Raw genomic sequence first — 16210 nt, 5'->3', positions numbered from 1 at the left:
GTGTGGGTTGTGTGTGTCTGTGTGAGGGTGTATTTGTACATGTCTGTCTGTGTATGTGTGGGTTGTGTGTGTCTGTGTGGGGTGTGTTGGTACATTCTCCAAGGAGGGAGCCCAGCACTGACCGTCTGGAGGAGGACCCTGGCCGTGGCTCGGCTGCTAACTTGCTGTGTGATCTTGGACAAATCTCCTATCCTCTGTAGACCTCAAGTTCTCCTTTCTTTGCTGGAGCTAAACATTCTCACCCTCTGACTCTTCAGTGCTATTTCCTGAGACTGATGGTGTTTCCGTCCACGTCCACCCGCTTGGGAGGTCACTTGTTTAATTTGCATCTCACAGGGGGTGTTACAGAGGCCTGTACTCCCTACAGAGGGAGTAGTTCTCCCTTCCAGGGCTTCCCTGAGCTCGCCAGGGCCTGGGAAGGTGGAGCGGATCAGCTGTGGGGTTTGGTGAAAGAGTCTGAGTGGCCCGTCTGGCTCCCCTTGCCTCAGACTGCAGGGCGGGTGTGGCCAATGTCATGACCCCCTCCCCCGACTCAGCCCTCAGCCCAGGGGTTTCGGCTCACACTGTTGCCTGATGTTCACGGTCCTTCCCCAGGAGACCCCCAGCCTGCTGCTGCTCCGTGGTGTCCATGGGCCTCCCCCTGCTCTCCTCTTCAGCTGCCAGACGGGTGTGGGCAGGACCAACCTGGGCATGGTCCTGGCTACCCTCATCCTGTTCCACCACGGCGGGACTGCCTCCAGGCCAGAGTGAGTAGCCTGGGACCCAGTGTCCCAAGGGGTTGTGGGGTTGAGGAGAGGAGGGGTGGGACTGCCCCAGGATGCTGGGCACATGTCAGGAGTCCAGAGCTGGAAATTGGGCACCTGTGGTTCATTTCCTGGTTTGTCACAGACTTGCTGGGTGACCTGGAGAAAGTGTCTTCCTGGGCCTGTTTCCCCCTTGCCTCCCCCAGCGTGATTTGGAAGGGAGACTTGGAGCCTGTAGTCTGGTTCTTCCCAGCAGCCGGATGAGTGGGAGAGAGTTGACAATGGGGCTGTTGTAGAGGCCTCTGGGAGCACTGATTACTGCCCCCTTGTCAGGCCCGTCCCCTCGCAGACCAAGCCACTGCCCATGGAGCAACTCCAGGTGATCCAGAGCTTTCTCCACATGGTGCCCCAGGGAAGGAAGATGGTGGAGGAGGTGAGCAAGGGCTCTGGGCATGGAGCTGGGGCTGGGGGCAGTGGAGGGGCCACTCACTGCTCCCTGGTGGGGTCTCTCCCTCCCAGAACATCCCCATTCTCAGCCAATCATTTCTCTTTCCCTCGTTCTCTTGCATCTCCCACCGTCTTTCCTGGGCCCTGCTCCCTCCCCACTGCTGTCCCTTCCTCCCTGCCCCGGTCCCTGGCACCAGGTGGACAGAGCCATCGCGGCCTGTGCAGAGTTGCATGACCTGAAGGAAGTAGTCTTGGAAAACCAGAGGAAGCTGGAAGGTGTCCGGCAGGAGACCCCCGCAGAGGTGAGGCCGAGAGCCGCTGCTTTTGCCCGAGCCCTGCAGCTGCACTCGTCAGGCCCCTCACCTGCCTTCGTTCAGACTGACTTTTCCTGGCTGCTGCTTCTCCCACGAGAGAGTGGATTCCAGAGGAAGGGGCGATAGGGGAGCTGGGCCTGCAGGAAGGACGGGGCAGGAAGAGGGAAGTTTACTTTCTGACAGGTCCCCTCATGCAGAATAAACAGGATGGAGGAAGGGGCTGCTGGCGGGGCTGGGAGCGCCTGGATCCAGACACTTCCCAGACTGCTCATGACTCCCTGTGCAAATAAAACCCATAGTGTTTCTTTGGGAAGGCCGGGTTTCATCCAGCCGGCTGCTTCGGGAAGGTGATGGGCTCTGCGCCCTCTCCGCAGGCCTGTCCCCACGTTCCGGGGAGAGGAGCTCAGCTTGACAATGTTTGCACACAGAAAGTGCACGGAAAGAATCTGAAGCCTGCTGTGGCTTTTTCTTCTTTAACACTTAAAAAATATCTTTTAAAAGCAATATTATATTATGGAAAATCGAGAAATTGGACAAGAAAGGAAAATAATCACCTAGAATCCCAGCACAGCTGCTGTGAGCCTTTTGGGCTGGTTTCCTTCCTTTTTCATTTCGTGTTCCTGTGTAGGCTGCCCCAAGCAGAGTTTGCGTCCTGATTATTTCATTTAACCTCATCTTCCCTGGGCCGTTGCTGGTCGTCACGGGATTTTACTGGCTGGGTAACTTAAGCCCATTGCGTGGCTCAGCCATCACTGGCCTGGTGGGCTGAGTGGGGGATCTGGCCTGACTGCCTCGGTTCCGGTCCTGGCTCTGCCACCTATGGCTGTGTGGATATGGGCAACCTGCTTAACTGCTCTGTGTCTCAGTTTCCCCACTTGTGAAATGGTGCCACTAATAGCTACCCCATACGGTTGTTGTGAGGAGTGGGTGAGCTAAGGTCCATAAGCACTGGGAAGGTGTCCACCTGCCGTGGTTTACTAAACAGGCCCCTGTTGTTGGACACTTGAGTAGCTTCCAGTTCCTCATCAGTGTAAATACTTTTGCATCGAGCAGCTTCATAAAAATGAGACTTTTGTGCATTTAGGATTTTTTCCTTTAGTCCAGATGAGGAGTTGGCTGACTATACTTCCTTTCTGGCCTATATGAATCTCACTTGCCCTCCAGAGGGTGGTACTGACCCAGCAGAGAACCCTGAGGTCTGAAGGCTGAGAGGGACCCTTGGGATTAATCCTCTTTGACAGCCTCCTACCTGGAGGGTGCTGGGCTGGGGGTGGGACACTTGTTTGGGGACCCAGCTCTCTTTGCCATCAGCTATGTGACTTTGAGCAAGTCACTTCCTTTCTCTGAACCTCAGTTTCCCCTCTGTAAAGTAGGAGTAATAATGACAGCCCCCGTGGAGCCCTGTCGTGAGGGTCTTTCTGTTTTCTTGTGGGCGGGTCACAGCTCTTGAGCATTTAGGCCTCTGGCTCCGGGCAGGGTGTTTCTGCACCTGCTGCTCCAGCATGGATTGTGTGCCACCCTGCAGGGTGAGTGGGGTTGGCGCAAAGGGGGGAACCCCAGCCTGCCTCTGGGCATGAGCTGTGGGGAGGCCGTCCCTGCACCGAGAGCTGTGGTCCTGCTGCTTTCCCTGCACCACGATTAACGGCAGCAAATGGGTAGAGTTAGATGCTCGGAGGAACTTCCAGCCAGGCAGACCTGTGTTACGAAGGAGGATTAGATTGTCTTCGGGGGATTTCTGAGGCTTAAGTCCTGCCCTTCCAGGGGTGGGGGTGGGGTGGCCTGAGCAGCCCCATGCTTACTCCCCTCCCCTCCTCCCTGTTGCCCTCCTCTCAGGGAGGTGGCGGCCAGCACGGTGTCCGGCAGAGGGCGCTGCGGAGCCTGGAGCGGTACTTCTACCTGATCCTGTTTAACTACTATCTCCACGAGCAGGTGGGGCCGGGGATGCGCAGACTCACGCCCCCTTCTCCTGGGGCCCCTGCTGCCCTCCCCACCACCGTGACTGACATGGGGTCCATGGGGACCCCTATGGGCCTGGGGAGAAGGGTGGGGACATGTGTGTTGGTTCTAGAGGAAGGTGGGTGTGGGGGAAACAAGGAGAGACCCAGATAGAAGGGTGGTCTCTGAGCAGGTCAGACAGAGGGAGGCCCCTCCTCTCTCCCTGGGTCACAGTTTCTGTGCCTTAGCCAGGGCATCAGGGCCTGGAAGGATCTTGCTTGGATGTCCTGGGCCTCCCCTGTCTCGGCTATCACGGATGACTCTTGGGCTCCCCCACCAAGGGGCAGGCAAGGAGAGTTTGGGGTGGCCCTGTGCCCCTGAACTTTCCTCTCTCTGCCTCGGGCTGCAGTACCTGCTGGCCTTTGCCCTCAGTTTCAGCCGCTGGCTGTGTGCCCACCCTGAGCTGTACCGCCTGCCTGTGACACTGAGCTCAGCGGGGCCCGTGGTCCTTGGGGACCTCATCACCGAGGGCTCCCTGGTGAGTGGGCTGGCTGTCTGGGGAAGTGTGCACGGATGTGGGCTGTCCCTGGGGCCAGAGGGCCCTTGATTCCTTTGAGGTCGGGTTAAGCATTGCCCTTACAAGAGGCGAAGGTGCTGTGGCCTGTGGGGTGGTGGGCTCCTCTGAGTGAGACAGGATTGTTATGAGGCCCCAAGAAGCATTTGCAGATGTGGCCGCTGTGCTAGTGCCCTCTCCTCAGTCTCAACCCCAAGTGATCGGGCGGGGAGTCAGAAGCCCTGCTTCTAGTGTCTTTGCCCCTGGTTTCTCATCTTTGAGCCTCAACTTCCTCATCCAGAGAGTGGGTGCCAGTACTCTTCTCCTTGCCGGGGCTGTGATGAAGCTCCAAGTGTGCCGAATGCTTTGTAAACTGTAAAGCGCTGGTCCCGCCCCTCCTCAGCCTGCCTTGGGCTGGGTTCTGAACCTCTCGTGGCTGCTGCGGGTCCCAGGCTTGCTGCTCTCCCCGCAGGGAGCCGATGATCTTGTCTCCCCGGATGCCCTCAGCACCGTCAGAGAGATGAATGTGGCGAACTTTCGGCGGGTGCCCCGTATGCCCATCTATGGCATGGCCCAGCCCAGCGCCAAGGTGACCACCCCACGGGGCCTGGGTCCACTCCTGTGGTGGCGGAGGGGAGAGGAGAGCTCTTTCACCGACAGCCCTCCTGTTCCCCAGGCCCTGGGAAGTATCCTGGCCTACCTGACCGACACCAAGAGGAAGCTGCGGCAGGTCGTTTGGGTCAACCTGAGGGAGGAGGCTGTGCTGGAGTGTGACGGCCACACCCACAGCCTGCGGTGGCCTGGGCCCCCCATGGCTCCTGACCAGCTGGAGGTGAGGCCCTCCTGCCTTCTACACACCCCTCCCTACCTTGGAGGGCTTCTTGGGAGTTGGCCTGGAGGGTCTTCAGGAGGTCTTCTGCCCCTCTTATTCAGCGGGAGCGTCTCTGGGAGTGGCTGAATTGGGACTCCTTCTCTGGCCACCTGCTTGCCTCTGGGTCTCGTTATGACCCTCGGGGCTCGAGAAGGGGCAGGAGTGGGCCCGGAAGCCAGGACTGGGCCTGGCCATAGCTGGCTCTGGTCTTCCAGGGCTGTCCCGGCGGCTCCCTCAGTGGCCTGAGCCATCTGTCGCACCCTCCCCTAGAATCTGGAGACCCAGCTGAAGGCCCACCTGAGCATGCCTCCCTCGGCCACAGAGGGCCCGCGGGCCCACAGGTTCCAGACGTGCCTCACCACACAGGAGGTCTTCAGCCAGCACCGCGCGGCCTACCCCAGCCTCACCTACCACCGCATCCCCGTGCCAGACTTCTGCGCCCCCCGCGAGGAGGTGAGGGGGCCGGGCAGGCCAGCCCTCTGGGGAGGGGGCGGAGGCTCCCCTCACCTCCCCTCTGGCCTGGGCCTCGGCTGTGGGCCTGGCTCAGGGAGGAGAAGACCATCCCGACTGCTCTGAGGGACGCATGGGGAGCTTCTTCTACAAGGTGTCAGACTTGGGGGTTTATCCACATTCCCTCCGAGCTTGGTGTGTGTACATAGGTGTTTATTATGTGTGGTAGGTGTGTGTGGGGGTGAGCATGTCCATAGGGAATGTGTCTGTGGGGGGAATGTGTTTGGAGTGGGTGTGGGTGTTGTGGAGAGTGTAACTGTGTAACGTGTGTATTTTTATGGAGTCTGTGATGTACATCTTGTCTTTACCAGGGGACCTGTGGGGAGTTGTGTGGTGTGGTACATGTATGGGGTTTGTGGAGGAGGGTGTTGTGGAGTGCTTATGTGTGACAAGGGCTTGTCTTTGTGGGTGTTTGTATATAGTCTGTGTGTCTTTAAGGTATGTGGATACATCTGTGTGGAGTGTGTACCTGGCATGTATTGTGTGGGGTCACTGTGTGCCTGTGTGATATGTAGGTTGTGTGGGTGATGTGTCTGTGTGGGTGTGTGTGGGGAGTGTGGTGTGCTCTAAGTGACACAGAGTGACGGCTTGTCACCTGTGTTTCCTGCCTTGCTTTGCCCTGTGGGTCTCGTTCATAGTTTGTCACCCCCCTGGTGGCCGAGAGCGGCAGTGGTCAGTTGAAGTGGGGCCCCTGCCCTCAGGCTGGGACCTGGGTTGGGTCCAGCTCAGGCGGGCAGCAGGGCCGGGGGATCCCTGTGCAGCCCAGGGGCGCAGCACAGGGGAGTGGTGTACACATGTGCGTGTCCTGCCTGGAGGATGGGGGGGCAACAGGAGCCCCAGGTGTGGTCGTGTGTCTGCCCACATCTGGTCCTCGTGCCTGGGGTGGGGGTTATGGCTGTGCATGGGGGTGTGGCTGTTTAGTGAATTGAGTGACCATACGAGGTTGTGAGCCTGGGGACACAAAGCCTGGCAGGGGACAAGCACTCCCAGGGCCGCTGCCAGGGTTGCCATTTGGAGGGGTGGGCCACACTGGCAGCACCCGCTGACTCAGACCTTGGTCTCCCCTCCCAGGATTTTGACCGGCTGCTGGAGGCCCTGCAGGCTGCCCTCGCCAAGGACGCAGGCACGGGCTTTGTATTCAGCTGCCTCAGCGGTCAGGGCCGGACCACGACTGCCATGGTGGTGGCTGTGCTCGCCTTCTGGCACATCCAGGTATGTGTGGCCTGTTGTGTGAGGACAGGGGTCTGCCCAAGCAGGCTGGGCCCTTGGTCCCTGGGGACGCTGCTAGGGCAGGAGGGTGTGGGGGGCAGAGACGGTGCCTGTTGTGCTCCTGGAGCCCCTCCCATCAGTCCTGGGCAGTGGGCAAGTAGGGCTGGCGTAGGGGACAGAGGGACCTCTGTCCCAGCACTGTCCTCCCTCAGGGCTTCCCCGAGGTGGGCGAGGAGGAGCTCGTGAGCGTGCCTGATGCCAAGTTCACCAAGGGCGAGTTTGAGGTGAGCACACCCGGTGGGGTGCCCAGGGGACACCTAGGGGAGGGGAGAGGGCGAGTCTTGCTGGCAGGTCACTGGGGATCATCAGAGCTCTTCTCCATGCTGTCACCTTCTGCCTCCTCATCCTGTCAGTGCTTCCCTGTTCCCATTTCACAGGTGAGCAAACCAAGGCACAGGCTCGGCTGTGGGCCCTGGCAGATGGCCATGGGAGAAAGGGGGGCTGGACCCCCGCACCCTGCCTAGCCCTGCTGCTGGGCTGCTGTGTGCCCTGGGGGAGGCCTCTGGCCACCATCTTATCTGGATAACATTGACGACTGCCTCATAGGCACCTGGGACCCAGCTGTGGTTGGTGACCTTCATGTGGGACCTGGCCTGCCCCACCCCATTTCAGTCCAGGGCACTGTATGGACAGCCACCAACATTTCTGATTTAGTCACCCATGTGTCACGTACCTGCCATGCGTCATCTTCTCAGACACCCTGCAAGTAGGTGGCAGTGTCCCCATCTCACAGAATGGGAATGTGGAACTCAGAGTGGCTGCCTGGTGTCTGCGTTGTGGTCGGCTCCTGTCTACCTGGCCAACCTCATCAACTGCCCCTCCCCTGCCCTCCCTTCTGTCCTGCCTCCCTGGCCTCCTTGCAGTTCCTCAGACTCACCAAACTCTTTCAGCTTCTGGGCCTTTGCGTGTGCTGCTCCCTTGCCCTGGACCTCTTCTCTCTTCCTTCTCCTGGCTGATTCTCTGCTTCTTTTCTTTTTTCTCTTTTTTATTCTAGTAAATTACATATAACATAAAATTTACCACTTTAACCATTTTTAGGTATACAGTTCAGTGGCATTAAGTCCATTCACATTGTTGTGCGACCATCACCACCATCCACCTCCAGAACTTGTTTGTCTTCCGAAACTGGCTGTACCCATTAAACGCTAACTCCCTTTCCTCCACCCCCCACCCCCCAGCCCCTGGTAACCACCGTTGTACGTTCTATCTCTATGAATTTGGCTTCTCTGGGTCCCTCAAATTAGTGGAATCGTACAGTATTTGTCCTTTTGTGTCTGGCTCATTTCACTTAGCATAGTGTCTTCGAGGTTCATCCATGTTGTAGCAGGTGTCAGAATTCTCTTCCTTTTTAAGGCTGAATAACATTCCATTGTGTGTACACAGCACATTATGTTTCTCCACTCATCTGTCGATGGACACGGGTTATTTCCACCTCTGGGCTACTGTGAGTAGTGCTGCTGTGAACATGGGTGTGCAAATATCTGTTTGAGTGTCTGCTTGCAATCCCAGAAGTAGACCTGCTGGACCATGTGGTCACTCTGTTTCATTTTGAGGAGCTCCCATACTGGTTTCCACAGCGGCTGCACCGTTTCGCAGTTCTACCAGTAAAGCACGAGGGTTTCAGTTTCTCCACAAGTCCTTGCTGGCACTTGTTTTCTGTTTTTTGACAGTAGTCCTCCCAGTGGGTGTGAAGTGGCATCTGCTTGTGGTTTTGATTTGCATTTCCCTGACGATGAGTGCTGCTGAGCATCTTTTCATGTGCTCACTGGCCATTTGTATGTCTTCTTTGGAGAAATGTCTATTCAAGGTCTTTGCTTATTTTTGATTTGGGTTGTTTTGTTGTTATTGAGTTATAGGAATTCTTTATATATTCTGGATATCAATTTCTGATCAGATATGTGATTTGCAAATATTTTCTCCCATTCTGTAGGTTGTCCTTTTACACTGTCGATAGTATCCTTTCAAACAAAAGGTTTTAATTTTTACGTTCAGTTCATCTATCTTTTGTTGCCTGTGCTTTTGATGTCATATTGAAGAAGTCATTGCCAGATGCAATTTCATGAAGCTTTTCCTCTATGTTTTCTTCTAAGAGTTGTACAGGTTTAGCTCTTACATCTAGATCTTTGATCCATTTTGAGTTAATTCTGCATGGGGATATCCAGTTTTACCAGCACCGTTTGTTGAAATGGGCGTTGTTGAAATGTGGCCCTCGGTATGGGCTGAGCCTGTTGCTGGGGCTGGAGGCCCCACCTGCCCCCTTGGTCTTCTTCCTGCTCATCCACCTCCTGTGGCTCCAGGTGGTGATGAAGGTAGTGCAGCTGCTCCCCGATGGGCACCGCGTGAAGAAGGAGGTGGATGCGGCCCTAGACACTGTCAGCGAGACCATGACACCCATGCACTACCACCTGCGGGAAATCATCATCTGCACCTACCGCCAGGTGAGCCCCCGTGCGCAGCCCAGGCCGGGCTGACTGGCTGTGTGGTGGCCCGGGGTCCTGTGGCACCCTTGTTGGTTCTCAGTTACTCCTTCACCTCCCGGAAGTGGAGGTCATCCCTGGAACGGAGACACGCCAGCTTCTGGAGTGCCTGGTGGGATGTGTGCAGGGGTGATGTTCAGAGTATTTGACAGCTGCTGTCCCAGTCAAGGATGTGGTCAGTCAGAATGAACACCCTGTCTAGACCCTGTGGTGCCAGGCTTTGACCCTCCACTGAGTTTCTGGGCGGTGGGGGCAGGAGTTGGGTGATGGGGGCCCTCTGAGGTCCTGGAGAGCGGCTCTTTAACAGCCTACAGGGAAGCAGCTCAGCGTTTTAGCAGCTGGTGTGGCCTGACTGCCAGCTCAGGACCTATGTATGTCTGCACTGCCCGGGGACTGGGGCTGGCCCCCAGATTGACCTGCTCAGTCAAAAACTGTCTTTGAATGACTCATTAGATTATAAAAATCAGAAGGTTCCCATGAAAGTCCGGATTTCTTATAAAAACCTGGATTTTCTACCTATCTAGAAAAAATATGCCCTCCCATTGCTGATGGTCCCCAGGGCTCTGGCCCAGTCATGTGACCCACTGGGCCACTCTGGGTATTGGACTTAGTGGCCTCTGGTCTCTGTGGAGCACGTGACCTGCCTAATTCTGTTCTTCTCTGGCCCAGTGAATTTGATTGGCTGCTGGGACAGAGGAGGGTGCTGGAGTGGGAGGGCGCAGCCGCGGGGGGAGAGGGGGGCTTCAGGAAGGCTGCTACTGAGGTGAGTAAGTGTCCCCATGGGGTCAACCTTGTGTTCTCCGCTGTGACCAGCAGTTCCCAATGCCCCTGCAGAGAGGGGGGGCTGCTCCAAGCCAGCCACATGCTCAGCCCATAGCCGTCTACAAGTAATCCAGGCCAGCCTTTGCTCAGGGTCCTGGTCAGACCATGACTGGGGCAAAGGGTGGGTGCTTGGCTGGAAGCAGGGCATCTAGAGTCAGGCTGTGCCCAAGGTCAGAAGTTAGTTGGAAGGGCAGTTTGCAGAGATTAGGAGGCTGAGTAATGTAGGGTGGGGAAGATGGTTAAGGAGTTTCAGAAAATGAACTTTGCTGAACTTTTGGAAGATAGACCAATTTTCCCAGGGCCAACAGTTAGATTGTATCCCCTTTTGAGGTACCTTTGGGTCCCATTCACAGTGGTCTCATATGCTGCCACCAGGTGGCAGCGATGAACTGAAGGACTGAGCTCTTCCCGCTTTTGGAGGGCATTGAGAGGGCAGAGAACTGAGGCTTCCAGTTGTCTCTGTAGCTGGAGGCCCAAGTTGTTGAGAAGGGACCTGGCCCTGCTTCAGAGCACCATAGGTCCCCAGCCCACAATGGCCACGCTGTCAGAGTCCCCTCCCCATCTCCTTCCTTCCAGCCTTGCTAGCTGTTGACTGCCTTCAGGCATTACCTGAAGGTATCCCACCACTACTCCCAAAGCTGATTGTCCCTCCCGGCTCTGCAGCCGTGGATGTCCACTGTGAGGCACCCAGAGAGTAGAGCAGGGAGCATTAAGGGACGTGAGCTGTGGGGAGGGAAGAGAGGTCTCACAGAGCTGGCCTTGAACATCCCAATATAACAAGAGCCAGGGGAAGACATCCTGGCAGGAGGGCCTGCATGGGCAGAGGCCAGGAGGCCAGAAGGCGTAAAGTGAGTTTAGAGGCAGGGAAGGTGATGTGGTGCCATGAACACTGTTGTGTTGGAAGCCGTAGAGATGAAGTCGGGTGGGCAAGTTGGCTGCATGCCGCTGGCAATGGGGAGAGTGGGGGTGTCGTCGGGGCTGTGTCTAGCAGTGGTTATTCTGACTGCCTTTGGGGTGTGGGCTATTTTAATGAGGAGGGAGGAAGCAGAGCCAGTGGAGGACTCTCACCCCTCCCCACCAGGCCCACCCACCCCCATTCCAAAGCCCAGGATGGTGCTGACCTCTGCAGTGGGAGGACAGAGATCCCTGACCCCCATCCCTGGGCTCACAGGAGGTGGTAAGGGTTGGGGGGCCTGGTGCAGAAGCAAGATGTAATGCCATTATCATTCCCCAGTATGGCCATCAGGAGGTCCCAGTGAGCTGAGCTGGTGCTGAACTCTTATAGGGACTGAAGAGCAGAGGGACCTGAGACCCCCCCCCCCATCCAGTCCTTCTCACATGTGCTGCATCATAGATTCACCAGGGAGCTTGGAAGCATACCCGTGCGTGAGCTCCATCCCCAGAGAGTCTGATTTAGCTGGTCTGCTGGGAGGCTAGGGTGTGGGTCTGTTTTTCAAGTCCCCGGTGATTCCAATGTGTAGTCAAGAGTGAGAAGCACATACTCTAAGCAGAATCCCCAACTTCAGTGAGCTTCAGGACCACCTGGAGGGCTGGTCACAATGCAGACTGCTGCCCCCCTTGAGTTTCTGATCCGTAGGTCGAGGTGTCTAACGAGCTCCTGGGTGATGCTGATGCTCCCGGCCGGGCCATGCTGGGGATTCTGCCGCTATAGGGTCTTGTTCTCTCACTCTCTCTTTTTTATAAAACAGCTTTGTTGAGAGTTGTATCTCAACATACCATACAATTCACTGTTTTCAGTATGCAGTTCAGTGCCTTTTAGTACATGCGCAGAGTTGTGTAGCCGTCCCCACCATCAAGTTTAGAGCATCTCATCACCCTAGGAAGAAACTCCAGGCCCATTAGCAGTCAGTCCCCATTGCCGCTTCCTCTGGTCCTAAGCAACCACTGGTCTACTTCTGCCTCCATAGATTTGCCTATTCTGGATGTTTCCTGTACATGGAATCATACAATGTTTTGTCCTTTGTGACTGGCTTCTGTCACTTAGCATATTTTCAAGGTTTGTCCACGTTGTAGCGTGTATCAGTGCTTCATTCCCTTTGATGACTGAATCCTATTCTACTGTGTGTATATATCATGTTTTGCATATCCGTTCATCGGTTGATGGACTTTTGGGTTGTTTCTACTTTATGACTATTATGAATATAATGCTGCTGTGCACATTTGTGTACAAGTTTTTGTGTGGACGTGTTTTCATTTCTCTTGGGTCTATTCCCAGGAGTGGAATTGCTGAGTCATATGATAACTCTAGGTTAACCTTTTGAGGAACTGCCGGGCTGTTTCCCAAAGTGGCTGCACCATTTTACATTCCCATCCGCAGTGTACGAGGGTTCCAGTTTCTCCCCACCCTCGCCAGCTCTGGTGATTGTCCTTCTTGATTCCAGCCATCCTACTGAGTGTGAAGTGGTATTTCCTCCTGGTTTTGATTTGCGTTTCCCTTATGGCTAATGATGTCGAGCATCTTTTTATGAGCTTATTGGCCATTTGTATATCTTCCTTGGAGAACTGTTTATTCAGACCCTTTACTCATTTTTAAATTGGCTTTTTATCTTTTTATTATTTAGTAGGATTTCTTTATATATTCTAAATATTCATATATGTTCTAGGTACAAGTCTCTCATCAGGTATGTAATTTGTAAAGTTTTTTCCCTATTCTTTAGGTTGTCTTCATTTTCTTGATGGTGTCCTTGGAAGCTTGTAAGTTTTTAATTTTGATGGTGTCCAACTTATTTTTTCTTTTCTTGCTTGTGCTTTTGGTGTCATGCTTAATCTAAGATTATAGGGATTTACCCCGGTTCTCTTCTGAGAGCTTTATAGTTATAACTCTTACATTTAGTCTTTGATCAATTTTGAGTAAATTTTTATATATGGCATGAGGCAGGGGTTTAACGTCATTCTTTTGCATGTAGATATTCAGTTGCTGCACAATGTTTGTTGGAAAGACGATTCTTTCCCCATTGAATTGTCTTGACACTCTTAAAGAATATCAATTGACTATAAATGTGAAGGTTTTATTTCTGGACTCTTCATATATATATGTATGTATATATGTTCTGAGTTGATGTATTTCTCTAGCCTATGCCAATCTAGACTGTCTTAATTGCTGTAGTTTTGTAGTAAATTTTGAAATTAGGAAGTGTGTGTTCTCCAACTATAATCTTCTTTTCCAGATTTTTTTTTTGGCTTCTGGGTTCCTTTCCTTTCCATGTGAATTTTAGGATCAGCTTGTCAATTTCTGCAAAGAAGCCAGCTGAGATTTTGATAAGAATTATGTTGAATGTATATATCGGTTTGGGGAGTGTTGCCATCTTAACAGTAGTCACTCTTCTGATGTGTGAACATGAGATGTCCTTCCATTTATTTAGGTCTTCTTTAATTTCTTACATGATGTTTTATAGTTTCCAGAGTGTAAGTTTTATGCTCTTTTGTTAAATTTATTCCTAAGTCTTATTTTTATACTATTGTAAATAGAATTGTTTGCTTTTCTTTTCTTTCTTTTTTTTTTTGAGAAAGATTAGCCCTGAGCTAACATCTGCTGCCAATCCTCCTCTTTTTGCTGAGGAAGACTGGCCCTGAGCTAACATCCGTGCCCATCTGCCTCTATTTTATATGTAGGATGCCTGCCACAGCATGGCTTGCCAAGCGGTGCCATGTCCGCACCCGGAATCCGAACCAGTGAACCCCAGGCCACTGAAGCAGAATGTGCGCGCTTAACTGCTGCACCACCGGGCCAGCCCTAGAATTGATTTCTTAATTGCATTTTTTACTTTGTTCATTGCTACTGTATAAAAATACAACTGATATTTATATATTGATCTTCTTTCTTGCAACCTTGCTAAACTCACTTATTAGTTCTAGTAGTGTTTTTTTAGTGAATTCCTTGGAATTTTCTATATACAAGATCATGTCATCTGCAAGCAGAGTTTTACTTCTTTCTTTCCAATCTGGATGCCTTTTATTTAATTTTATTGTCTAATTGCTCTGGCAAGATCTTCTGGTACAGTGTTGAATAGAAGGGGCAAGAGCAGATGTCTTTGTCTTGTTCCTGATCTCGGGGGAAAACTTTCAGTCTTTCCCCATTAAGGATGATGCTAGCTATGGTTTCATAGATGCCCTTTGTCAGGTTGAGGAAATTCCCTTCCATTTCTAGTTTATTGAGAGTTTTTCTCGAGAGATGTGGATCGTCAAATGTTTTCTCATTGTCTATCGAGCTGATTATGTGGTTTTGCCCTTTATTCTATTGGTGTAATATATTATGTGAATTGATTTTTGGATATTAAATTGCCCTTGCCTTCTGGAATAAACCCTGCTTGGTCATGGAGGATAATCTTCTTTATATGTCACTGCATGTGCTTTGTTCGGGGTTTTTATGTCAGATTCATAAGAGATGTTGATCTGCAGTTTCCTGTTTTTATGTTGTCTTTGGTTTGGGCTCTGGGGTCGCAGTGGCCTCACACAGTGGCCCTCTCTCTCCTTGACAGATAGGGAGGCTGAAGCCTAGAGAGGGAGGGTTTCACACGTGTATTATTCTGCTCAAAATACCGCAGACGGTGTGGCTTAAACAACAGAAGTTTATTTTCTCACAGTTCTGGAGGCTGGAAAGTCCAAGATCAAGGTTCTGGCCGCTTCAGTTTCTAGCGAAGGCTCTCACCTGGCTTGAATGCGGCCGCTTTCTCGCTGTGTCCTCACATGGCCTGTCCTTGGTGTGCGTGTGGGGACTCTCTGGAGTCCCTTTCTTATAAGGACACTAGTCTGAGAGGTCATCTAATCATAGACTCCTGGAAGTCCTGTTAGAGATCAAAGAAAGAACTAAAAGGGGTCTTAATCCCAGCCGTTGGGATTTCACAGAACAGTTTCAAAAAAGGGAAGGACCTTTCTAGGGTTGCCAATGTGTAATTTTGTTAAATCTGTCCATTTTAAAGAAAGCAGGAAGAGAAGAAAGATACAAAAATTTAAAGACCCAATTACCGTCTAATATGGTTGGCATTTCATTAAGAAAAAGGATATTTTATTACTAGAAATGTAGAATGGACGTGATCTTAGACTAGAGGACAGTCCTTGAAAAGATCTATGTTTCTAAGTTCTGGTGGACTTGTGAAACTGGTTGTGGACCTGGATTTGGGAATCACACTTTTGGTGACCAGAGGACAGTCTCCTTTACCCAGAAAGGCAGAATGCCTCCTCCAGGGTTGCCCTGTGCTGCCCTGCCCTACCTGGGCTGCAGCCCGTGTCCTGCCTGAGGTCAGGATGGTCTGAGCTGTTTCAGCTGCCTCCAGGGTAGAAGGGGCCTCAGGCCAGCCTGCCATCTGTGTGTGTGGACCCTGGAATGGACTTCATTATGGTCGACACGGCCCAACCTCAATCCCAGTGTATCTGGGAAGGAAGTAGTTAGATTGTTCCAGGCTGATTGGCGGAAGGAATGGATGTGGGAGTTGGAGGGAGCTGGGTTCTGACAGGGCCATCTCCATCCTCTCTGACCACCTGTGTCCCCACTGCCAGGCTGGACTAATGCTGTTTGCTGGCAGGGCTGTGTGGGGGATGTGCATGAAGGACTGGAAGCATGGGGCTCGGCTGGCGCACATAAGTGCTCAACTAACAGGAGGGCTCTGAGGATCATTGTAGGGCCAGGGTGTCCTGTGATGTCCCTATAGCTTCAAAACCCCCATATAGACCCTCAGATTTTTGTGCTGAAGTGTCTTAGCATCTGGCCTCTCTGTTTACAGATGAGGAAGCAAGGCCCACATGAGTTGATGGCAGAGCGGGGATGAGAGGCAAAGATCCTTACTCCCAGCCCCCAGCCCCTCCCTGACATTGTCCTGGATGGAGGGTCTTGGTCCATGTTGCCCTGGTGGGCTTCAGGGGCTTGCTGAGTCTCCAGAAGGGCCGCTGCCTCCTCTCCCCTTTCCCTCTGAATGGCTGCCTCCTCTGCAGATTCTCAGCTGTGTCTCACCCTCGGTATCTGTCTGTGTACTTAAACCCCTGCCCTCTGGTTTCAAACCGAAAGTCCCCAGGAGAGGCCGGCCCTGTGGCAGAGTGGTTAAGTTCGTGCACTCCGCTGTGCTGGCCCAGGGTTTCACCGATTCAGATCTTGGGCGTGGACATGGCACCGCTCGTCAGGCCTCATTGAGGCGGCGTCCCACATGCCAAAACTAGAAGGACCTGCAACTAAGATACACAACTATGTACTGAGGGGATTTGGGGGAGAAAAAGCAGAAAAAAAAAAAAGACTGGCAACAGTTGTTAGCTCAGGT

The 16210-nt window shown here is 52.9% G+C and overlaps 1 protein-coding gene across 10 annotated transcripts in view; it reads left to right on the top strand.

Annotated features, from left to right (window-relative positions):
- PALD1 (phosphatase domain containing paladin 1) overlaps window positions 1-16210 on the top strand; it is a 77211-nt gene that overhangs the window by 46093 nt on the left and 14908 nt on the right. For 8 of the 10 annotated variants that reach the window (XR_006887664.1, XM_046655010.1, XM_046655008.1 and 5 more), the window contains 11 exons: window positions 595-746; window positions 1077-1176; window positions 1388-1492; window positions 3338-3433; window positions 3849-3977; window positions 4465-4581; window positions 4669-4824; window positions 5134-5316; window positions 6445-6585; window positions 6795-6866; window positions 8940-9080. Coding sequence is in view for 9 of the 10 variants with exons in the window: in XM_046655010.1 (XP_046510966.1) it covers window positions 595-746; window positions 1077-1176; window positions 1388-1492; window positions 3338-3433; window positions 3849-3977; window positions 4465-4581; window positions 4669-4824; window positions 5134-5316; window positions 6445-6585; window positions 6795-6866; window positions 8940-9080 (1392 nt within the window). In the remaining variant the exon portion in view is untranslated. Of the gene's footprint in view, window positions 1-594; window positions 747-1076; window positions 1177-1387; window positions 1493-3337; window positions 3434-3848; window positions 3978-4464; window positions 4582-4668; window positions 4825-5133; window positions 5317-6444; window positions 6586-6794; window positions 6867-8939; window positions 9081-12619; window positions 12657-13574; window positions 13600-16210 lie in introns of those variants that run through there. The other 2 variants (XM_046655014.1, XM_046655012.1) reach the window with 2 other exon arrangements.

This window comes from Equus quagga, chromosome 2 (assembly GCF_021613505.1).
Source record: "Equus quagga isolate Etosha38 chromosome 2, UCLA_HA_Equagga_1.0, whole genome shotgun sequence".
Lineage (NCBI taxonomy): Eukaryota > Metazoa > Chordata > Mammalia > Perissodactyla > Equidae > Equus > Equus quagga.
The sequence above is the reverse complement of the archived record's forward strand: the minus strand, read 5'-3'. Positions and strand labels throughout refer to the sequence as shown.